This window comes from Coregonus clupeaformis, unplaced genomic scaffold (genome assembly GCF_020615455.1).
Source record: "Coregonus clupeaformis isolate EN_2021a unplaced genomic scaffold, ASM2061545v1 scaf0790, whole genome shotgun sequence".
In the NCBI taxonomy this organism is placed as follows: Eukaryota; Metazoa; Chordata; class Actinopteri; order Salmoniformes; family Salmonidae; genus Coregonus; species Coregonus clupeaformis.
Window position 1 is genome coordinate 149,161 of NW_025534245.1, and position 24,925 is coordinate 174,085.

The 24,925-nt window shown below is 44.7% G+C and overlaps 2 protein-coding genes and 1 pseudogene across 3 annotated transcripts in view; all 3 read left to right on the forward strand.

Annotated features, from left to right (window-relative positions):
- LOC123485665 (chondroitin sulfate proteoglycan 5-like) overlaps positions 1-7,824 on the forward strand; it is a 32,960-nt gene extending 25,136 nt beyond the window's left edge. The window contains exons 4-6 of the mRNA XM_045216753.1: positions 2,655-2,808; positions 4,870-4,926; positions 7,666-7,824. Coding sequence (XP_045072688.1) covers positions 2,655-2,808; positions 4,870-4,926; positions 7,666-7,824 — 370 coding nt within the window. The remainder of the gene's footprint in view (positions 1-2,654; positions 2,809-4,869; positions 4,927-7,665) is intronic.
- A 102-nt stretch (positions 7,825-7,926) lies between these two features.
- LOC123485666 lies at positions 7,927-23,795 on the forward strand (annotated as a pseudogene).
- The window catches only part of LOC121543138 (sterol regulatory element-binding protein cleavage-activating protein), a 30,555-nt gene continuing 19,956 nt past the window's right edge, over positions 14,327-24,925 (forward strand). The window contains exons 1-2 of one of the 2 annotated variants that reach the window (XM_045216758.1): positions 14,327-14,355; positions 23,725-23,931. In XM_045216758.1, coding sequence (XP_045072693.1) covers positions 23,810-23,931 — 122 coding nt within the window. In that variant the 5' untranslated portion in view covers positions 14,327-14,355; positions 23,725-23,809. Of the gene's footprint in view, positions 14,356-23,724; positions 23,932-24,925 lie in introns of those variants that run through there. The other variant, XM_045216757.1, reaches the window with a different exon arrangement.

Here is a 24,925-nt window from a genome sequence, read left to right on the forward strand (position 1 = left end):
TTACAGCGTGGACCTGGGGAAACCTGCGCAAATATAGGGGAGTTTATGGACCAGATAAAACCAGCTACACCTTTGTGCTAAGAAAACCAGGAAAAAACAAGAAGTGCAGCCATAGATCATAGAACCCACAGAAAACTGGCTGCGCAAACGCAGGTGAGCTTATGGACTAGAACAACCAGGCAGCAGATAGACAGGTATTTGAGCTCTTGTATTCTCACAGCATATTTATGTGAAATCAAAAATCATAATCACTATCAACAAAGCTTAGCATTTCTAGCACTATTGAATATGAACATATTTTGTATTCGATTGGAGTATTACATTAGTATTAGACGTGTAGTCTGTGAATTACATTACAACTACTTCCATTGAAACAAAGCTCAACTTTGGGGCTGATGGAGAGAGTAGTGGGGGGAAAAGAGAGGAGATGAGCAAAGGATCAGGATAAAAGGACAGGAGATTGAGGAGGAAGAGAGGTGAAGTTAGGGATACCTGAGAGGGTTATGGATGGGTTAGGGGAGAGAAGAGGCTGAGGGAGGGAGGGAGGGAGGGGAGCTGGACGGTAAAGAGGAGGATGGGGGACAAAGAGAAGAGGCGACAGACAGAACAGACAGAGGGAGAATTGGATGGATCAGATAAAGGGGGGAGGATATTAAATGAGCGAAGGAGACAATGAAGGAATGCGGAGGAGGAGGAGGGGGCGGAAAGCACGATGACAAGATAGATGAGAGAGGAAATGCAGAAAGAGAGAAAAGATAAAGCAGAGAGAGAAAGAAAAAGGGAGGGATTGAGTTTGCATTGAAAGAGAACGGGAAGAGGATAGCTAGAACGAGTGCGGTATGAGATGCGGCTGTGCCTTCGCCAGTTGTTTTGCCTAGCAACAGTGAAGTCATGTATGAGGGTGGATGAGTGTGGATGAAAATCTAGACTACCCTTGCTTCCATCAGCAATGCACATTTCTTAGCTGAGGATGATGATGTTAGTCATGATGATGAAGAAAGGTGCAGCAGTCAGTGCAGTGGAAAGCGTGCTGATGGTTAGCGCATGGTGCTAGCTGAAAATAGTGATGTCATTGCTGCTCTGGCTCCAGCTGAAAGTAGGGCAGTCTGATCAGGAGTGTATGAGAGGGGAGGGGAGGGGGAGACAAGGCAGGGGAGGAGGAGTTGACCTACATACAGCTGTGCGACCTGAGGGGTGTGTGTGTGTGTTTGTAAGGAGATGGACCGCATGCAGAATGGGACAGACAACACAGCCTCATCAAGTGGTTAGCCAAAAATCGAAGAGGAGGAAGGTGAAACAGAAGTGGAGTAGAAAAGGCAGAATGAAACAGAGGAGAACAGAGGGGTGGAGGAGTGAAGGAGAGAGAGTGGAAATGTGTAGAGGATGGCGAGCAGATGGAGGGCAGGAATAGGAAAGAGCTTTTACCAAGAGAAAAACTCAGTTGTTGTTGGAAGGAGAAAGAGTGTGTGTGCGTGTGTGCAAGCATGCGTGTGTGTGCATGTGCGCGTGTGTATAGGGCACTGCTGATGAGGCTCATGTATACATGAGACGCCCACCTCTCTCTCCCTCCATCTGCTGCAGATAATTGCAGTGGGCTCCACAGTGTGTCTGCCGCAGTCAAGATGGGGTCTGCTTCCTTGTCAGAGAGAGAGGCAGAGAGAAAGATGGAGCGAGAGAGAGATGGAGGGAGGGAGAGAGAGAGAGAGGTGCTGGGGGAAGGGGGAGAAAGGGAAGGAAAAATAGTAGGGAGCGAGGGAGGGAAAGAGATAGAAAGAGAGAGGGGTGTCAAGAGAGGTAGAAAGCAAATGGCAGAGGACAGAGAGAGAGAGAGATGTAGGTAACGTTATCTTTGCAGAGAGGAGAGTGTTCTGGCTGGAGTGCCAGATTAAAACTGAGACATCCTGGCTTTAGTCCCTTTATCCCTGTGCCACGGTTTAGAAACTATACTTCACAAGCCTCTCTCTCTCTCTCTCTCTCTCTCTCTCTCTCTCTCTCTCTCTCTCTCTCTCTCTCTCTCTCTCTCTCTCTCTCTCTCTCTCTCTCTCTCTCTCTCTCTCTCTCTCTCTCTCTCTCTCTCTCTCTCTCTCTCTCTCTCTCTCTCTCTCTCTCTCTCTCTCTCTCTGGGAAGTGTTTTCAATGATAGGTCAATGGTGAGTCATTGTTGCAGTTTGGGAAGTAACTCTCATTTTCGTTTTCAGTTGCAAAACATTTTGCTATACATTGTGCCCTATTGAATACAACCCAGGATTGGGTGTCAAAGTGTAAATAGCTGTAGGCTAGTTTTGATTCACAGCTGATTTGTTGCATCACAGAGGGTATGTCTGTCTGTCTGTCGTCTGCATACTGAAGTCTTACACTTGCACTATACTGTAACTAACGCTGCTCTCTCTTGCTTTTTCTCTCCCTCCTCCCTCCTCTCCCCACATCCTTTTCCCTCGTCCTTCAATCCTGATTTTGACCTCCCTATTCTCTCTGCATCCCTCTGTTTCTATTTCCCCCTCCCCATCGACACGCTCCTCTTCCTCCCACAATGTGACCCCTCCTCATTTTATCCTCTTTTACCTGTTCTCCCTTCCTCTCCTCTCTGGTCCCCTCCCTGTCCTCCCTCCCTCTCCTCTCTGGTCCCCTCCCTGTCCTCCTCCTCTTCCCAGCAGTAAGTACCGGCCTCCATCGGAGCAGCACAATGATAATTTCTCCCTGTCCACCATCGCTGAGGGCTCCCACCCAAATGTAAGGAAACTGTGCGACACCCCTCCTAACGTCCCTCATGCCCGTGCTTTGGCTTACTATGATAACATTATCTGTCAGGTAACGTGGTTCTCGTCTCTCTCTCACCTTTTCTTCCTTCCCTCCTCTGCATGGGCTTGAGCGTCACCTCTCCGGGGTACAAGGTGGGGTGTTACAGTGGGGTTCTTCTCTCTCGCTATGGGACAAGTCTACAGCCAGATAGGCAGACATAGTACTACACCCGGTTACTGAGGCAACACTGTTACCATGGCAACAATGTGGCTGTAAAGTCTCTACTGTGTATTGCCTCACTGTCAGTTATTATTTTATTAGCTATTGATCCCACTTGAAGGTGACACACACACACACACACACACACACACACACACACACACTGCAGATGTGAAAGATGGAGCAAGGAAATAAGTAGATCTTACCTATACATCTGCCTGACCCAATGGTGGGGTGTGGTCAGTTCTGCTCAAGCTAAGACTTGACCAAGACCAAGAGAGAACTCCCATAGCCCTCACTGTAACCCCCTCCACCCCATCTTTCCCTGATCTGCTCTCCCTTTGATCACCTGTGCATCGGTATGTCACTGCATGCCTGCTCTATCGCTCACATGGTGCCCCCCGGTGGCCATGTCAGCCACTGCAGCAGCCTGTCCGTCGCTCTGCCTTCGTGTCTCTGTCCGTCCGTTTCACTCGCTTATCCTGACTTGGGCTGGATTGGTGGGAAAGGTGAAGAAGGTCTCTTGATTGGTCGATAATGGGGATTTGGGGGGCGGGGAATCTGGGGGCAGAAAATGTATTTCATTTATGGGGTTATTATCAGGTTGATAGTGAATGGTGTGCGAGATGTGTGCAAGGTGGGCAGGGCTATTAAGTCAGGATAAACATCTGAGATGCAACGTCTCCCTGCTGCCTGTAGGTGGCGGGGGGGAGTATAGACCTAGATGCACAACTAACGGAAGCATGGGGTAGCATAGTGTAGCATAGTGCTAACATGGTCATAGCAGCATGAGTAGAAGTAGTACTATGACATAAGATGTGGTGCCACATTCTAACAACTCATCAAATAGTTCAGGTCATCATACTTGGTATAACCACAAGCAAATTGCTTCACTTAGCTTTCTTTTGCTAGTTTTTTGTTTGTTTGTAGATGCAGCGTTATTCTTCCTTCTGGGTAATTGCGATAATGTTTCTGTAAATATAATATAGTGACAACTTGAGGGGCATCATATTGCAGTGCTTCATAACATGAGACAGTTAGCACAATCACCTAGCAGAACACTACTAACCTTAACCATAACCACAACCCAATAACATTCACAACCCAATACCATTTACAACCAAATAAAACACCATATAACACCCCAATCTTCCAGACATCCTCTAAGCTCTGAAACAGGATAGCTCTGCTCTTTGAGTCTCAGCCTGGGTTTGCAGCTTAGCTCTACAGCTCTAAGTCAATGTATTAGTACATCTCTCTATCCATAGGAGTCAATATAGAGCACCAGTATAGAATATCTGGAAAAAGGTCCATTAAAATACTATGTAGATTCATCTGCAGAGAACAGCCAACACCATAGAAAGCTCAGAATACATGAACTAATATTGTGAATAACCAATACCTCAAATCCCTCCGTCTAGTTCATGAACTAAAACCTCTGTGTTTCTATGTCAACACGGTACCCTCAGAAATATCTCATCCAACATTTACTATGGTAATGTCAAGGCCACAAAGCACCATAGTTACTGAGACGAATCCATCAGTGTCCTTATATGGGCAAGACAGTCTCTACCTCTCAATGTGAGCTGGGAATATCAGCGATCATCCTTAGGAAGTTCCCCTTACTAGGTCTTCTCTCTCTGCCACTTCCCTTTCTCTCTCTCGTGCTCTTTCATTCTCTCTCTCTATCGCCAATTCTCTTGGTTTCTATCTCTGTTTCTCTCTCTCTCTCTCTCTCTCTCTCTCTCTCTCTCTCTCTCTCTCTCTCTCTCTCTCTCTCTCTCTCTCTCTCTCTCTCTCTCTCTCTCTCTCTCTGTTTCTCTCTCTGTCTCCCTCTCTCTCACACTCTCTCTCTCTCTCTGTTTGAGGATGTTATGTATCTTTGAGGAGTATAACCCTCTCCCCCCTCAGAAAACCATGAGCAGATACACCTGGGAGTGTAAGACCAAAGAGGAGCCCGACTGTAAGGTAAGATAAACCCCCTCAGATGGCCCGCCCCCCTCTCCCTTAAACGGCTCTCTCATTGTACTGTGACCCTGTCAGTCACCCTCTCTCAACTCAACGGACTAATCCACGGCCCCAAACTTGGCTAGTCAGAACCTAGTGCTGTTACTCCTAAGTGCTGATCTAAAGTCAGTTTATAAGTTAAGTTAGCCATTACCCCTTAATGGATCATTTCTGGATTGGAGCATATGCTGATTCTAGACATGATCCATATCTTTACATACTCTGGGCTCTTAAAATAAGAACTACGAAATAAACACAATTTAAAATATGAAATGTACAGTCTTTTATCTAGGTTAAATGGCACAGAGATAAACGTTGTAGCAGTCCAGTAGCAGTACGATTGTGTCCTTGTAGTGTCCTTCAGACAGGAGATATCGACCCTTCCCACAGGAGTTCTTAACAGAAGAGAAGACACTGCAGTAGACTGAAACCAGAGAAATCTTGCTAGACATAAACTCTCTCTCCAGATAAACACACGGTCAGAAATTGTACACACTCCAACATGCATAAAAACACTATAATATATACACAGATAATACAACTAGAACGTGAAATATTGTTCTAGGGAGAATATTTTCTTTATTTTGAGCATTACATGGACTAAGTACAGTGGATTGTATCCGTTTACTCATTTACCCCTATCAACATTAATACCTTTCCTTTTATGGACCATGCTGGTTTACAGTATAGATTTAACTATGGCTTGTGTCAATTCCATTCTAACTCAGTCAGTTGACAAAATTAATTGAAAATGTAGATAAAGGTAATAAGTAAAAGTCTATATTTACAGTAATTAATACATGTATAAATTCATGTCCTCAGTATTGATTGAATGAAAATGGAATTGATATTAAGTGATTATGAAAGGGTTACATTGACATGTCCTGATCATAGTGACATGTTCTTATAATACTGACATGTCCTTGTAATGTTGACATGCCAGTCCTGTGCTGTGGATTAAAGGCCGGGACGTACAGTCCCTATTGTCCAATCCTGCCCTGTAGGCTGTGCTTTGCTGTGCTGTGCTGAGCCATACTGTACTGTACCGTGCCAGTGAAGAGCATTGAGGCTCTCTATCTATCTGTAACAAATCGTTTGACTCAGTCCTGTCCCACCCTCTTCGTGTCCTTCCTCCACTACGTATACACAGATACACACACACGTTCTATACAAAGACGCAGATCCAGACACTCAGACCGGTGCAGATCCAGACACACTCACATCAACTCTGGAACAGACACACACATACAGACATAGGCATAAAGCAGGAAGGATACAAAGATCTGTCCATGTTTCATCTTCATCTTAATCCCCCGTATATCTCTGTTCCAAAAACTCCCAACAAAGTCCCTCTCACCCTCTTTCCGCAATACAATGAAAAACAACAGCAAACAAACAAACAAACACATTTTCCAGTTTCACGCTGACGGAAGGAAAGATGGCCCCTATCCTGTAACCATGGAAGTGACGTATCCCCACGTCCTGCCCGAAGTTACTATCTAGACCATCAGCCAATGGGTAAATGCTCTCGCCATCCCGTTTGTGTGCCATTGAATAACAAGCATTCAGCTCTGTTTCGTAATGGCACAGCCCTCAGGGTCTGCAGTGTGTGTGTGTGTGCGCGCGTGCCTGTGTGTGTGTGTGTGTGTGTGTGCGTGCACGTGTGTGTAAATGCGTGTGTGTTTGTATGTGTGTATGCATGTGTGTGTCTTTCCATCAGCCTGAGCACAGACAGACTCTTCTACCTACACAGCAGGGTCGATGAAGCTATGCAATATTAATGAGGCTATCAGGGTGGAAAAACAGGTTCAAATTAATGCCAATCCATTCTTTTTCCTGACCTAAATTAAATGCAGCCAAAAGGATGAATTGAAGTGAAACAGAGTTGTCTCCTAATGCATTGTCTTTTCAGCTCCAGCTGTACTGTAAGTATGTATGAAAGTGGATCCATAGACAATGTGTTTAATGTCAATTATGGCACGGCTCATTGTGTTTTAATTGGGACAGTAGCGAGGTGAGGGGGGCTGGATGAGTGATTGGGGGGGGGTTGATTCTGGATTCTCTGGGGGTCTTGCATGTGGATGTGCATGCGCTTCCCGGTTGGCCTGGATGGGGTGCTTGTTGGTGGGTTATAAAGGATGGGAGGGGAAGGAGTCGCTCATACAGTTCTCCAATCACCTCTATGTCCCTTCAACCAAAACAAATGTGCAAAGCAAGCATGATGTTGAAACAATTGGGTAGCCACGGCCACTTGGGTCTTTTTGAAACGGTTAGCTTACTCACTGCTACATGCTTTTCCATCGACTGATAGTCAGGTAGTGTGAGGATAATATGGGATTTTGGGATATTTATATCCAAACTATATAATACATCGGATTACAGAGAGGGATGGAGGGGAGTTAGAGGCTCTAATATTTGGAGATGTTAGGATGGTATTTCAAATATTCTCATCTCTTTAGGGGGAATGAGAATATGCCATAGCAGTGGTCTGTCTAATAGAGGCTATAAATGGATATTTTCAGAGGTTGAAGGCCAGCTATTGGCTGATGCTGTGACGGTCCATATAAGAGGATGCAACAAAAGACCACATGGTAGACTAGAGGGAGGGTTTGGTTTATAACAGTTTTGGGGGGGTCTGACTGGGTAGGCCTAACTGTGTTTTCTCCTCCCTCCGTCCATCTGTCCGCCCGTCCCTGGCAGGATGATCCTAATGCCCCGAACAAGCTGGAGGACTCGACAAGGCCCCGTGCCCAAGAGGAGAATCCTGAACATCCACAACTCCGACCTCCCAAACACGAGAACCACAAAGTACTGGGCGAGGAGAACTCCGGAGGTAAACTCACTGAGAACATGATGTAGAAGCCGGGGATGAGAGAGTCGTGATCCCACCCACCACGCTCTAAACTGCTACCACCAGCCAACCACCGTCTACAACACGGCAACACTGCCACCAAGCGGCCCATGCCGCCTGCAAAAAACACACCACCCCAGCTGAAACCCCTGCCCCACCTGCCACCGCCTATAGGACACCATGCCCAATCACGCCCCTGCCTCGCTGCCCTGCCCTGTGTGGGTCACTCTGCTCCCCCTTACCCCCTGCCCCGCAGACATAACACACATGAACAACAAACAGACACACCAGAACACACAAACACACACAAAATAACATAACACACATAACACATTCCCTGCCTGCATTGGTGTATTTTTGTAAAAATAAAAAATCATATGGAGTTTAAAAAAGAAGTTAAATATTGTAAAATATAAAAGCTATGAGAGGTTTGATGTTTGTCTGACTAATTAAGTGAGTATGTGATAAATATATGAAAAAATGGATTGATATAAAAGAAACACAATGTGTTTTGTTTTATTGATGTGATTTCTAATCCTGATGTACTTGTTTTATTTTGTATTTTTTGGGAATACAGACTTCAAACAGAGAAAAAAAATCAGACAGTTGTTGAAATAAACATTTTTAACATGACACCTTTTGTCCCTGTGTTTTCCTGAACAATCTTTCCCTCTCAAACTTTGCATGGCTGATTACAGCTTGGTAGTTTAGGTTGCACTAGCACACATACACACACACACACACACACACACACACACACACACACACACACACACACACACACACACACACACACACACACACACACACACACACACACACACACACACACACTGTTACATTCCCCCATTCACACATAATTTTTCATACCGGCCTGCATTCTCAATGAGTTCCCAAAGGAGGCCCCCTCCGATGCCATGCCTTTGTCGGTCAAAGGTGATATTGAGAGATTTAGACTGATTGAGACCAGTATGGTGGGCGGGGGTCTTTGGGTGGATGGGGGATGGAGGAGCCCTCATCAATAGGGACAGAGAAATATTCAAACCACTACAGAGGAAAAGTTTGGTATGGGGAATAAACAGCAGGCAAGCAGCTACACCCCATAGCAATTAATATCATTTTCTTTATCTCTCTCAGTCTCTGTTATGTTGCTGGTATGCAAGAGAACACATAGCACTCATGGTTCAAAGGAGAAGGCCTATTGGCTTTGCACCTTTCTCAGACACACACACACACACACTGAAGAAGCTGAAACATTTTTGTGTCCTTGGGATGGATAGAGACTATAAAATCAATCAACCTGCATGAGTTATACTGTAGCTCAACACTTACTCCTCAATTGTGCCTGGGTTCGAGCCTTGGTGTGAGACCAATCAGGAGAAAGTGGTATTAAGTAAGAGTTGAGTCCATTACATTAGGGATTGTTGGCATTTTAGCAGACCGAAGAACTCTCCAATGAATCTGTTTTGTTTCCTCATCTCGTTCATTTCTGCTTCATTTACAATCAACACTTAATGACTGTATTGACATTTCAGGGCTCAACCAGAAAGCCTCTTCTGGGGGCCCTCTCTGGGTTTGACTTGTGTGTGTTTTGTATGCATGTGTGTGTGTGTGCGCGTGTGTGTGTATGCGAGTGAGTGGGTGTGCGTGTGCATGCAGCGTGTTCAGGCTTGTCTCTGGGAAGAGAGAACTCAGGTGTCATCACACCACAGGACAAGAGGTGATGGTGTGGTTGAGAGAGCTGGGCACTGAGATAGACATCTATCTCTATTCCTAAAACCCGGTGGCCTTTCTAAACATATTTTCTACACCCCCCCCACCCCCCCCCCCCGAAATTGGCATAACCCCCCCCCCCCTTTCTGGGTTATTTCTCTAGAAAAATGTTTCACATCGCTCCACCAGTCCTCTCTCTCCTCATCTCTCGCTTCTCCCCTATCGCCTCCTCTCCTCCGTTGCTGGAGTGGTCTTTACAAATGCAGCCCAATATGAGGGCACAGGAAACCAATCATATGTCGCTACGGTCCAAGCTTGAGAGGACTAACTCAATGACCTCACCATTCTCTTTATTCTTTCTCTTTCTTTTCCCCCCTCTCACACACACACGACTACGCACACACACCCGAATAGAACAGACTGTGCGGCGTTGCACTGAGACTCAGAAAATGATGGTAATAGATATATAAAATCAAGAATGGCTTATGCAGATTTAATGTATCTAGGAAAACATGAAATGTTGGCATTAAATACACTCTGATTCCACATAACCCCTAAGTGACCTAAATACTCACTTCATGTTCTTATAGCGTTAAGTTGAGTATGGAGACTCGCTACCTTACTAAATAATTTATCTGGAGAAGAGAGAGGAAGGGCACACTTCAGGTAGGGAGAGAGGGGTCAGGGGGAGAGAGGGGCCGGGGGAGAGAGGGGGGGGGGGGGAGAGAGGGGGCAAGGGGGGAGAGAGGGGAGGGGGAAGAGAGGACAAAGAGGGCGTATCAGATTCTCAATATTAGTCCCGACAGCTTCAAGCAGGTGAAACCCTAACCTCACCCCCTAACCATAACCAATTTCAATCCCTAGCCTAATCCTAACCTTTGCCATGGATTGATGTCTGCCAGGAGAGTTATCTTGGTGTCTGACAGACAGACAGAGCGTCCTTCTCATTCACCATTTCCTCTCCACTTTATTTAGCGAGTGAGGCCTCATGTGCGTGATGTCCAGTTGACTGAATACTTGTCCATAACTACTGTGCCCTGTATTACTGCTCTATTATTGTTGTTGATGTAGTGTGAGGTGAAAAACAATGATTGTCAGTAATAGAGGGAACATATGGGGCCAAGTTGTGTACTGCTTTGATGTAATCTCATAAGTGGTAAAAAATGAAATCTGGCGAGGCCAGACGTGCTCAGAAGTTTTTGTGTGTGATTTACAGGGCTGTAAGGTGTGTTTCCTGGGTCTTGTGCAGTCCTTCAGTCACTACAGTGCAATCAGTCAACGTTTGGTGAGTATACTTATCCTCCAAAACGCTGGGTTAAACTTTCCCCCAGCCACTCTTATACATACTGTGCAAGTCAATATGTGTCTTTACAGTTGTGTATGATTTGCTGTTGCTTGGTGGAGATGTATTAACTACATTTTGTATGGGTTCTTTCACTGTGTTACATGTTAATCAGGGTGTGAGTTTGACCCAGGCTAGGGAGAAAGGGCAGCTGGTGTTCTTAGAGGGACTGAAGGAATCCTTGGGGGTACTGCTTCAGAGGGGAGGCCAGTAAAGGAACCCGAGCAGTGGACTTCCTCAGGTACCTGTCTGTAGCGTTGTTTTCTCTGACTCTGAATAAGCCTACTCCTGGACTAAAAAGCATGTTCATTCAGTGCAGAAGCTCCATTGAAAGTGCTTTTGGTCCTGGAATATCATAGACTTTATCTGGTTCCTGGGAATCCAACCTGTATTGTTTGACACAGCCACTCATACACCTTTTCTCTTTTCTCTGATGTAACCAAAGCAGTTGATGATAATATGAATCTGAAAATATCTCTTCCCCCTTCAATTATCTCTCCCCCTCTGTCCCCTTTCTTTCTTTGTCTCTTTCTCCCTGTCTCTCTGTTTCCCCTCCACCTCTCCACAGAGATCCCAGTTCTGGCCTGCGGAGTCTATATGACTTTGTGCGGGACAATGTAAGGGGGGCTGTGGGGGGAGGTGGTGGTGAGGAGTGGGGTCCCCCTGTGCTCCTGGTGGATGACCTCAGTGTGGTCCTGAGTCTGGGGGTCAGTGTTGGAGCGGCGCTGGACTTCAGTCATTACTGCAGAGCCACTGTCTGCTCCGAGCTGCAGGTCAGATAATACAGTATATCACATTTCACATGTACATTTTAGTCATTTAGCAGACGCGCTTATCCAGAGCAACTTACAGGTAGTGCATTTATCTTAAGAAAGCTAGGTGGGACAACACACATTACAGTCATAGTGAGTAAATTTTTTCCTCAAAGTAGCTACCAGCAAAGTCAGAGCTAGTAAGGGGAGAAAAAAGTCAAGTCGCGAGTGTTAGTTCACAAAATTATGTGGATGATTTAAGATACTCTTTGAAGAGGTAGGGTTTTAGATGTTTTCGGGAAGATTGCATCAGGGGGAAGCTGGTTCCACCATTGGGGTGCCAGGACAGAGAACAGCTTGGACTGGGCTGAGCGGGAGTTGCTCTCCCGTAGGGGTGGGAGGACCAAGAGACCAGAGGAGGCAGAACGGAGTGCTCGGGTTGGAGTGTAGGGTTTGAGCATAGCCTGAAGGTGAGAGAGGGGCAGTTCCTCTTGCTGCTCCGTAGGCAAGTACCATGATTTTGTAGTGGATGCGAGCTTTGACTGGAAGCCAGTGGAGTGTGCGGAAGAGCGGTGTGACATGGGAGGCGCACGGTATCACAAGCTCACTGTCTCTCCATCGTCTGACTCTGTTCAAATAATCTCACACATTCCTCCTCTATATCTACTATTCCTTTTCTCTTTGATCTGCAGGGCAGCATGGTGATGTTAGTGCGATGTGAGGCGGAAGAGGAGGAGGAGGAGAGTGATGACGATGGCTCAGAGCGGCTCCTGAGGGGCCTTACACACCAGTGCAGCCTCACACTCCAAGTACAGGGTCTCCCCCACCGGCTACTGCAGGGACATCCACGGACAAGTCAGATGGATTACATTATTTGTGTGTGTGAGAGTGAGAAAAAGAGAAAGAGAAAGAGATTGAGTGTTATGTGCAGTAGAAAACTGTTAAACTGCATTAAGCTGAACCGTACTGTGTGTGTTTCGGGTGGAAGTGTGCTGGCGAGGACAATGTGACAGGCAGCAGACCCAGAAGAAACTCTTCCAGTACAAGGTCCACGACAAGGGGCTTACTTTTTCGCCAGGGGGACGTCCAGTGCAGTCCTTTAACCCCTCAATGGATCCCTTCTGCCTCCCTTCTCAGTGTCGACCCCAGTCCCTTACCTCTTTCAGTCACATGGCTCCCTGGGCTCAACCATAGAGAATGATAGAGGCCTGTAGTGGCCAAAAGGCTGTATTAGCATGGGCAGCTATTGGGCTTCCACCATTTTAAAGTAGTCAACCTCATGAGACTTCCAACTTCATTGGCTGATCGCTTCCTGGTGACCCTGTTGGAGTCATGTCCAACCGGGTTATCAGGAGGGATCAGCCAATCATGAAGAAGAAAATTGACTACTTCAAAATGGAGATTGCCTCAATGGCGCTGCCTATGCTGTCACATGTTATATTGGCACAGATACAAAGATGAGTCCTCTATCTATTTCTATGGGCTCAACACACAGGCCAGGAGGTTTGCAATTTAGGACAACAAAGATGCTGGATTATGGTCATGATCATGAAACAGGTTGGGATCAGTTTTGAACTGAAGATGTGGTATTGAATTGAACATTGGATTTCCGCTTTAGAACCAACCGGGCACATGCATTGCAAAGCTGATATAGGAAGCCTGAGTGAATAGGTAATTTCTCAAGCGACATGGGCACTGACCTGACTAGGTTGCACTTGTGTTATACATAAAAAAACAATAAACAGCACATTTAAGAGAGAAGAAATACCAGTGTATGCGTTGTCGGTCATGAAGATAAAATACTGTGTGATTTGGTATTTTATTAGGATCCCCATTAGCTGTTGAAAAAGCAGCAGCTACTCTTCCTTGGGTCCACACAAAACATGAAACATGACATAATACAGAACATTAATTGTCAAGAACAGCTAAAGGACAGAACTACATATATATTTTTTAAAGGCACATGTAGCCTACAAATCAATACATACACACAAACTATCTAGGTCAAATAGGGGAGAGGCGTTGTGCCATGAGGTGTTGCTTTATCTGTTTTTTGAAACCAGGTTTGCTGTTTATTTGAGCAATATGAGATGGAACGGAGTTCCATGCAATAATGGCTCTATATAATACTGTACGCTTTCTTGAATTTGTTCTGGATTTGGGGACTGTGAAAAGACTGTGTGTGTCAGAGCTGTGTTTAAGTTGACTGCAAACCTACATATCAATACATACAAACTATCTAGGTCAAATAGGGGAGAGGTGTTGTGCCATGAGGTGTTGCTTTATCTGTTTTTTGAAACCAGGTTTGCTGTTTATTTGAGCAATATGAGATGGAACGGAGTTCCATGCAATAATGGCTCTATATAATACTGTACGCTTTCTTGAATTTGTTCTGGATTTGGGGACTGTGAAAAGACGGTGTGTGTCAGAGCTGTGTTTAAGTTGACTGCAAACAATAATTAAAACGCGTTTTCAATAATATCCAGCGGGTGTCGCTATAGCCACATGCTTTGCTGTCTTGGATGAGGTAAAGGGTGAGAGGTCGAAGTGGACATTTCACGCTGCTGCTGAAAAATACACAGTGGTGACATGGTCCTGTTGATACAGTCAGTTTTTCCAGTTAGCTAGCTAAATCCTAGCTACTATAATAAGGAGGTTAAGACGGTACACGACTAGCTCCTGGATAGCAGGACCAGCACCTCGACGAAGACACGAGAAAGTTATTCAGCCAGGCAAGTCAAGTGTAACGTAGTAGCTAGCTAGTCAACTAGCTAACGTTGGCTTTGGTGTGTGTTAACTTAGGTAGCTCATTGACTCGATTAGCTAGCAAAGCGGCCCAAATTAATGTGTTAAGCAAGCTGAAGCTAGCTAATGAAGTTAGACGGGTAGAATCTAGGTTGAAAATAAAAAAATTCGACCTAGGGTAGAACTTCTCTGGGTTTGGCGGGGGGATGAACACTGAACGCGGGACTCGCGATGAGGTGTTCTTTGGTGGTAGCAATTAGCTAGCCAGCCAAGATAACTTAACTGTTAGCTATTGACAGACGATGTCACTGGCATCACTCGGCAAATCGCTAGCTAATGCTGATTAGCTTATTGCTAGCTGCCTGCCCTACTATCAGCGTAAGGTCAACAACCCTGCCTTGCTGTCATGGATACGTCGCTGGTGTTGGTTGGCATCAGACAGACAGCAATGTTAGCAAGCATTTACCATATCTACTAACAGTAGAAGCTAGCTAATGTTCGCATCATCCGTTATCTAACGACGTTAAGCTTGAGTCAAGCGTTGAAGCTGATCTTACAACAACGTTCCATTTTGCAGAATTATCGATAAAAATTGTTTGTTGTATATGGTAATACGAAGGAAGTATATAGCTACTAGTTGGTGGCTAGGTAGTGGAATTCAAATTAAGTTACCCTGTATTCGCTAACAGGTGCTACTTAGCTAGCTAACGTTAGCTAAGTAGCACCTGTTAAAGCTAACGCTACTGGTGACTCGTTTGACAGCCGACAGCTCGCCCTCAGGAGGCCTGTGTGTGAAGTTTGTTCGCATGGCAGAAAACGAACACCATTTCTTCACCCATCTTATTAAATACCATTAATCTAAGCATTGGGCAAACTTTTACGCAATTCATTATTGATTTGAATGAGATCACGTGTAGGGATATTTATTGCGTTGCATGCAACTGTGTTGCATCACAATCACCACCCTTACCTACTGTGTCAGACGAGGCCGGTTGACAGTGTTACTGAATTCTGTATTAGCAGTAATAACTATAATTGGTAACAAATTGTGAAATTAAAATGTAATAGCAGTCAAGCTGCTTGCACACTAAAATAACTATAACTGGTAACAAATTGTGAAATTAAAAATTTAGTAGCAGTCAAGCTTCTTGCATACTAAAATACATAATTAAGGAGGCAAAACGTGATTTTGTTCACAATGGAAATCAGTTTTTAATAGGCATATTGCAAAAACATTTTAAAAGAGAAAGTGATAAATCCGTCGATGCAGTAATAGATGGAAAATGCAAAGAACCCCTCTTTCCCTTTTCTGCCCAACATATGTACCGGTATGAGCATAGTGGGCAATATGAGGTGGACACTGGCCATTAACTTTTTATCTGTCTGAGGAATTTCTTGTTACAGAGCTGCACCACACCAGTTGGTTAACGTTGACCAAATGCAATTTGATTGGTCAACAGCTACACATTAAGTAACTGTATTTGTACCTTTCTGTTACAAATTGCTTTGACATAGAAAACGGTCTGTTTATAGGCCTGGCCCAAACTTGTGTGCTCTGTCACCTCTGGCTGCATTGCAAATGGCCCAACAAAATACTTTTAGGGGCTAGTCAGCCCTCCCCAAGTTGAGGTGCCAAAACTTGTTAAGCACTTGGTTTACCATAAAGTGGTTGAATACTTATTGACTCAAGACATTTCAGCTTTTCATGTTTTATAAATTTGTAAACATTTCAAAAAACATAATTGTGTATTGTGTGTAGGCCAGTGTATTGTGTGTAGGCCCCCCCTTTCTGAAGGCACTGTATATAATATGCATCTTAGGGCTGGGAATTGCCAAGGACCTCACGATAAGAGGGTTCTTGCTGGCGTTGGGAAAACATACAACAGGAGCTACAGGATAATACTTTCCTTACATAGGTGAAACTGTAGTGGGGTACTATTTATCTCATGCATTAGTGTTGGAGGGCGAAAAAAATCAATAGTTACATATAGGGATATTATTTTTGACAATCTATCATATAGGTTTGACTATCACAATATTATTTTTGGGCTAGTTTGTGGTACCTGCACCAAACTCCAGTATTTTTCCTTCATAGCGTGTTCTCAATCTTTTTAAATAGGGAGCCAATTTGTTTTCAGTGCTTATTTCCATGACTGATCAAAACTTATCTCATGGCTCGCTCTTGTCCCTCTGCAGCAGACATAGGGTGAGCAATATGCTTGGAACATCAAATTGCAATAAAATCACAGAATCGAATCGCAATAAATACACTACCAGTCAAAACTTTGGACACACCTACTCATTCAAAGGTTTTTATTTATTTGTACGATTTTTTACATTGTAGAATAATAGTGAAGACATCAAAACTATGGAATCATATAGTAACCCAAAAAGTGTTAAACAAATCAAAATATATTTTATGTTTGAGATTCCTCAAATAGCCACCCTTTGCCTTGATGACAGCTTTGCACACTCTTGGCATTCTCTCAACCAACTTTATGAGGTCAGTCACCTCGAATGCATTTCAATTAACAGGAGTGCCTTCTTAAAAGTTAATTTGTGGAATTTCTTTCCTTCTTAATACGTTTGAGCCAATCAGTTGTGTTGTGACAAGGTAGGGGGGTGTACAGAATATAGCCCTATTTGGTAAAAGACCAAGTCCATATTATGGCAAGAACACCTCAAAATAGCAAAGAGAAACGACAGTCCATCATTACTTTAAGACATGAAGGTCGGTCAATCCGGAAAAATTTCAAGAACTTTGAAAGTTTCTTCAAGTGCAGTCATAAAAACCATCAAGCGCTATAATGAAACTGGCTCTCATGAGGACCACCACAGGAATGGAAGACCCAGAGTTACCTCTGCTGCAGAGGATAAGCTCATTAGAGTTACCAGCCTCAGACATTGCAGCCCAACTAAATGCTTCACAGAGTTCAAGTCACAGACACATCTCAACATCAACTGTTCAGAGGGGACTGTGTGAATCAGGCCTTCATGGATGAATTATTGCAAAGAAACCATTACTAAAGGACAGCAATAATAAGAAGAGACCTGCTTGGGCCAAGAAACACGAGTGGACATTAGATAGGTGGAAATTTGTCCTTTGGTCTGCAGTCCAAATAGGAGATTTTTGGTTCCAACCACCGTGTCTTTGTGGGTGAACAGATTATCTCCGCACGGGTAGTTCCAACCATAAAGCATGGAGGAGGAGGTGTTATGGTGTGGGGGTGCTTTACTGGTGACACTCTGTGATTTATTTAGAAGTCAAGGCATACTTAACCAGCATGGCTACCACAGCATTCTGCAGCGATACGCCATCCCATCTGGTTTGGGCTTAGTGGGACTCTCATTTGTTTTTCAACATGACAATGACCCAACACACCTCCAGTCTGTGTAAGGGCTATTTTACCAAGAAGGAGAGTGATGAAGTGCTGCATCAGATGACCTGGCCTCCACAATCCCCCGACCTCAACCCAATTGAGATGGTTTGGGATGAGTCGGATGGCAGAGTGAAGGAAAAGCAGCCAACAAGTGCTCAGCGTATGTGGGAACACCAAGACTGTTGGAAAAGCATTCCAGGTGAAGCTGGTTGAGAGAATGCCAAGAGTGTGCCAAGCTGTCGTCATGGCAAAGGGGTGGCTATTTGAAGAATCTCAAATATAAAATATATTTGGATTTGTTTAACAATTTTCCATATGTGTTATTTCATAGTTTTGATGTCTTCACTATTATTCTACAATGTAGAAAATAGTAAAAATAAAGAAAAACCCTTGAATGAGTAGGGTGTGTCCAAACTTTTGACTGGTACTGTATCTTATCGGCACCTAAGTAGCATGATAACTATTCCTTTACCCCCAGTCCGTATAGGCTACTCATAAATCCACCCAGAAACAGTATTTCATGTCTGTCGGCTGGAGGGACTCACTGGTCACTCTGTCAGGGATCAGCTAGATTCCGCTGCGGGCAGATAAAACATTTTCTTGAGCGAATGTTCCAGCCCCCAGACCATAATAAATAAATAAATAAATAAATAAATAAATAATTTGTAGACTGCAAATTGACCGCAAGAAGGCCAAACAGATATATTTGACTAAAACCAAGCTTACATTTGTATTCGATCACGTGTCTCTCTATGCGTGGGAATACTTGAACAGATTTCCAAAATTAAAATCACATGGTGCTGATTTTCTGGTGTTTTTAGTATTTTATGTCCAACCAATGAAAATGTAAAATAAATTATATATATATATATACACACACACACAATATAAATATACACACACAATATAAATGCAACATGTAAAGTGTTGGTCCCATGTTTCATGAGGTGAAATAAAAGAAACGTTTGTGGTCATACGCACATCCTTAAAAACATAGGTGCTGGGCTAATAAAGAATACTAGTAAAGAACAAGAAGGCCCGCACACTGTTAAAGCTCCCATTTCACTGCTTTATTGACAACGTTTCGATCCAAAACGGATCTTAGTCAGGTCAAACAAACTGAGTGCTCGCTTCTCAAAATATACGCATTTCACCTCACATGACCATTACGCACATGATGCATGGTGGTTGTGGAAACAATTCAGTTCACTTTTGTGCACGATCAATCATACTTAATCACAGAGGTACATATGGGTCATAAAGGATTATATACATACATACAAATGGGTTCAAGTTAAAACCTAGTCAACAGTAAAAAAGTTTGTTAGAAAGTGTTGGAATACCCGCCCATATGACCATTACGCGCAGGAGGCACGGTGGCCGTAGATATAATTCCAGTGATCTATTTCAAAAACAACTTGTGTATCTCTAATAATTTGACATCAATGAGATGGGCACATGTAGTAGTTACATAATCTAATATATATGTACAAAATGACCAAGTAGGAGACCTGGAAGGCAAGATAAATCAAAATGATATTCATGTAAGAAATGGTCTGCTATCAAACTCTTGGTTCAGACCTTTAGGAGACATGGTGCACAAACAGTGAATCCAATACAATCCCCCCCCCCCCCCCCCCTCCTGGGAGTCTTAAATAAAATATCCCAGAAACTTACCATACGCACAAAAGGCTTATTTCTCTCAAATTTTGCACAAAAATTTGTTTACATTACTGTTAGTGAGCATTTCTTCTTTGCCAAGATAATCCATCCACCTGGCAGGTGTGGCATATCAAGAAGCTGATTAAACAGCATGATCATTACACAGGTGCACCTTGTGCTGGGGACAATTAAATGCCACTCTAAAATGTGCAGCTTTCTCACACAACACAATGCCACAGGTGTCTCAAGTTTTGAGGGAGCGTGCAATTGGCATGCTGACTGCAGGAATGTCCACCAGAGCTGTTGCCAGAGAATTGAAAGTTAATTTCGCTACTCGGTTGTTTTATGAGAATCTGGCAGTACGTCCAACCGGCCTCAGAACTGCAGACCATGCGGCAGGTAGCTTAGTGGTTAAGAGCGTTGTGCCAGTAACTGAAAGGTCGCTGGTTCTAATCCCTGAGCCGACTAGGTGAAAAATCTGTCTGTGCCCTTGAGCAAGGCACTTAACCCTAATTGCTCCTGTAAGTCGCTCTGGATAAGAGCGTCTGCTAAATGACTAAAATGGCAAATGTAATGTGTATGGTGTCGTGTGGGTGAACGGATTGCTGATGTCAACTTTGTGAAAAGAGTGCCCCATGGTGGCGGTGGGGTTATGGTATGGGCAGGCATAAGCTACGGACAACAAACACAATTGCATTTTATTGATGGCAATTTGAATGCACAGAGATACTGTGACGAGATCCTGAGGCCCATTGTCGTGCCATTCATCCACCGCCATCACCTCATGTTTCAGCATGATAATGCACGGCCCCATGTCGCAAGGATCTGTACACAATTACTGGAAGCTGAAAATGTCCCAGTTCTTCCATGGCCTGCATACTCACCAGACATGTCACCCATTGAGCATGTTTGGGGTGCTGTGGATCGACGTGTACGACAGCGTGTTCCAGTTCCCGCCAATATCAAGCAACTTTGCACAGCCATTGAAGAGGAGTGGGACAACATTCCACAGGCCACAATCAACAGCCTGATCAACTCTATGTGAAGGAGATGTCGTGCTCCATGAGGCAAATGGTGGACACACCAGATACTGACCAGTTCACTGATCCATGCCCCTAACTTTTTTTTAAGGTGCACTATATATACAAAAGTATGTGGACACCCCTTCAAATTAGTGGATTTGGCTATTTCAGCCACACCCGTTTGGTGGAGGAGGAATAATGGTCTGGGGCTGTTTTTCATGGTTCGGGCTAGGCTCCTTACTTCCAGTGAAGGGAAATCTTAACGCTACAGCATACAATGACATTCTAAACGATTCTGTGCTTCCAACTTTGTGGCAACAGTTTGGGGAAGGCTCTTTCATGTTTCAGCATGACAATGCCCCTGTGCACAAAGCGAGGTCCATAAAGATATAGTTTGTCAAGATCGGTGTGGAAGAACTTGACTGGCCTGCACAGAGCCCTGACCTCAACCCCATTCGAACACCTTTGGGATGAATTGGAACACCGACTGCGAGCCAGGCCTAATCGCCCAACATCAGTGCCCGACCTCACTAATGCTCTTGTGGCTGAATGGAAGCAAGTCCCCCGCAGCAATGTTCCAACAGCTAGTGGAAAGCCTTCCTAGAAGAGTAGAGGCTGTTATAGCAGCAAAGGAGGGACCAACTCCATATTAATGCCCATGATTTTGAAATGAGATGTTTGACGAGCAGGTGTCCACATACCTCGGTCATCTAGTGTATCTGTGACCAACAGATGCATGTCCGTATTCTTAGTCATGTGAAAGCCGGCCAAATTCGAAACTCTTAAGTCAAATATAGACTTATTGACATTCTGTGCACTTTCACATTTTCAGACACATACCTTCACTTCTCCCGTTCATTCTCCTATGTTTCATGCATGTTTAAACCACACACGCCCACACATTCATGTTGCATTCAATTATATAAAAAAAAAAAGCAGATCTTTTATTTTTATCTAACTCAATATGTGAATGTTAAGGAGTTTAGTTTTTTGCACAATACATATTACATAGGGACACAAATTTTCCATTTAAATGTTGATTGTGTCTCATCACTAAAGCCTTTGTGACGGGTCACTCAACGTTTTCATTGTAGTTTTTGGACCAAGTTTTTGCCATTTTCGATGATATGATAGTGGTTACTGATTGACTGGGCCAATTTGCTCCGTGTGTTTGTTAATGGGTGGCTGTAAATGAGTTGTGTTGCAATAAAGCATGCAGGCATTAGTCCCAGCTGACATTGACTCAAGAATGGTCTGTACAGTTATGGTGCATTAGAGTTGAGGTGCAGGTTCTCAGTTCACTATGGGAGAAGTGAGCTGAAATACAATCTTGCTGCTTCTCAATGCAGCCCAAAATCCCTGCATTTATGGTGCTACTTGCCAGGAGTCTTTGCTTTTTTACATTGTGTTTTATGACGCCTTACACAGGTGTGGATCATGGCAATGGACTGTATAGGCTCCAGCGATGCCTTCAAACTGGGGATTTTAGGAAGCATTGTTAGGAGGTAAGCGTTTATTTGGTTTACTTCAGGCACACTGTTCTTCAGAGCAGCATATGATATCTTAAGCCTAGTTTGTTGGAACATGAAGCCTACCGGTACGCACCATTTCATTTATATTAATCTTATTTTCATTTCCTGGCAACTTGCAGCTAGAAAAACTTGTCTACAGTAGACACAAGCTACTATGTAAAGAAGAGATTTATGGTTTTGGGAGGCATTTTTGTCCCTGACTTTCTCGCACAAGTGCTTTTGGAACATAATGACATGCTCTGTTATTGTTTTGTCAAAAGCTGTATTGTGGTCTGTATGAGTGGTTAAGCAGGTAGGCCTACTGGAAGTAAACTGCTTCCTCCTCCCTGAGCCAGGCTACTGGAATCCATAGTGGCACGTGTCTCAAGACTTGACATCATAAAGTTTCTGTGGTATTGCTGGCTGGGTCAGTAGTTTTTTTTGCACTCACTCACTGTCATGTGCAGGCTGACTTTACTGCCTGCCTGATGTGTGGACAGAGTGTTACCTGTTAAGTCTGCCTCACCCATGTAGCTGTAGGATGGAGAGACTAGGGAAAAAGAGGTAGAGAGGGAGGGGGCATAGACCTGTGAGCCTCGTTGTGGCGTTTCCGATCCCGGATTAACTCACTGACGGAGATGTTGTTGAGCACCTGCCAACTCAGGCCTCGCTTTCCTGCACCACAACACCAGGGAAGGACTGAGGAGATGGACGCACAGGGCAGAATGGGACCTACAGGCTAGATATCAGGTCAATATGTAGAGCAACGTAGAAATGGGGTCAGTCAAGGCACTCGAGGCCTCTTTGATTGAGTTCAACCGTCGGTTTACGCTCTGTAGCCATTGTGTTGGTATGTCTGTGTTGTGCTGGCTGCGGTGTGTTTACTGTATATAGAGTATTTATAGTGTAAGATCAAGCCGCTCTGGAGGAAGGCTAAATTCCCCCGAGGAATGTTTCCAGAGTTCTCAGGGGGTAGAGCTGAGCCAGTCGGTCACACTTTGGCTGCGGTGCCTGAAATAGGGCTCTGTTGTTTTAAGCCAGGGAACTACGTGAAACCTTTAAAATCTGGTGCTTTTGGAGGACTTAGGCCAAACAGGCACGAGAGAGCGCGAAAGGCAGCCAAGTTTCCCCCTGAACAGGTACTGGGACAGAAAGGCAACTGGGACAGAGCTGAGTTTGTCTGGGATAGTAACTAGGCTAGCTAGATAGATGCTGTGGCAGTGCTGTGTTTGTCTGGGGTGGGGGGGGTAGAATATACTGTGATGTAGCCTAGCCAATCTGGTAAGGTTGTCTTTTTAAATGGAGGTTGTACTTGGGAATGATGTGTAGGACCAAATAACTTGTGGTGGTGTTAGGGATGGGAAATGTAGACGTGATATCTATGGTGTTTCTGATGGGACAGGGAGTTAGTGAGGGCTTCTCTTTGGTTTCTGCAGTGTGTGGCCATACAGGGGTTTGAGGTGTTTGCAGACCTGTCCAAAGCAACATGAACACAGGCTACATTCAGCAGCAGCTGATTATGTGGTGAGTGCCGATGTATCCTCCAGGGTTGAGGTCAATTGAAATTGAAAGAAGTCAGTTCAGGAAGTAAACTGAAATTCCAATTCAATAATTGAAAAAAGGGCACCTATGTTCAATGCTTTAATTCAAAGCTTTTTCCATTTATTAATTTTCAATTCAAATCACTTCCTGAATTGGCTGCATTCCATTTGAATTGACCCCAACCATGGTATCCTCTGAGTTTGTATTAACCCACACCTCTCGTCTCTGTGGTTCCCTAGGTCCCTGGATGCCCCGCGGCACTCCGTCCTCGCCCGCCTGCGCACGGCGCCCCCCGATGGCCGGCAGCTGACCCCGCCCCCTAGGATGACGGTGAGAGAGCGGCTGCGGGAGAAGATCTCGGCGGCATTCTACCGCCATGGGCTGCTGTGTGCCTCCTATCCGGTGCCCATCATCCTCTTCACCTCCGCCAGTATCCTCGCCTGCTGGTACGTCTGAGGAACGGGTGTGTCTATGGGGGGTTCTGGGGATGGGCGTGTGCATCTTCAAGAGATGATATGGGAGAGTTCTTGTACTGGTTTCTCTGAACACGTTCAGTGTTGGTTTAAGGCAAGTTGTGAAAGGATTGTATATTTATTTTTATATCAACATGGGCAGAGGTGAGATGGTAGGTTAGGAGAAGAGAAGCAGATGGATGAAAGGAAGAGGGAAACAACAGAGCTGGGAGAAAAAGAGCAGACCCTGCAAAACCCAGTCAACTAAATAAAACAGCCATAGCCAAACACATAACTCAGGACTCGGAACAGAACACACACTTCTCCACCTCAGAGTTCCACACCAGAGGTCAACCCCGTCACAGTTGAAAGGTCACAGCTGAGAAGTCAGGATAGGATGGAACGAACACGGTACAGCATGGAACCATGGGAGGCAGCAGTGCAGTGCCAAAAGCACGGCTGGCTGACGGCTGCGCTGAGTGCAGGGAATTAAATGGGTGGAAGCAGAGTTAAAAAGAGAGACACAGCAGAGGGCTGTGAGAAAGTGACCCCTGGAGAATAGGCCTGTCTGTGTGTTCCAGGCCCTCCATCTGCCTCCCAGGAGGTGGGGGCTCCTGCTGCAAAACAAGAGGCCTTTGTGGCAGTACAGTGACCTTCGAGAGGGAGAGCGAGCGGGAGAGAGGGTGTAGTGTCCTCAAAGAGAAATCTGGATCCCGTGGCCCTGGGCCTGACAGGCTGCCAAAGAAACAGGATGTTAGTGTTAAAGCACTAAGATACTGAGCAACACTCTCAGTCACATCACTATTGTACTATACTTTGGAACTATGCAAACTGCACATATTGATGTGGTGCAGGTCAGGTTACTGAGTCAGTTTTGACAGCGTTTAGTGAATAGAACACCCAGAAATGTTTCATTGTGTTCAGTCCTCACCTGAAAATCAATTTCCCAATAACCTGTTGGAATCTTTAGTTAATTATTCAAGAGGTT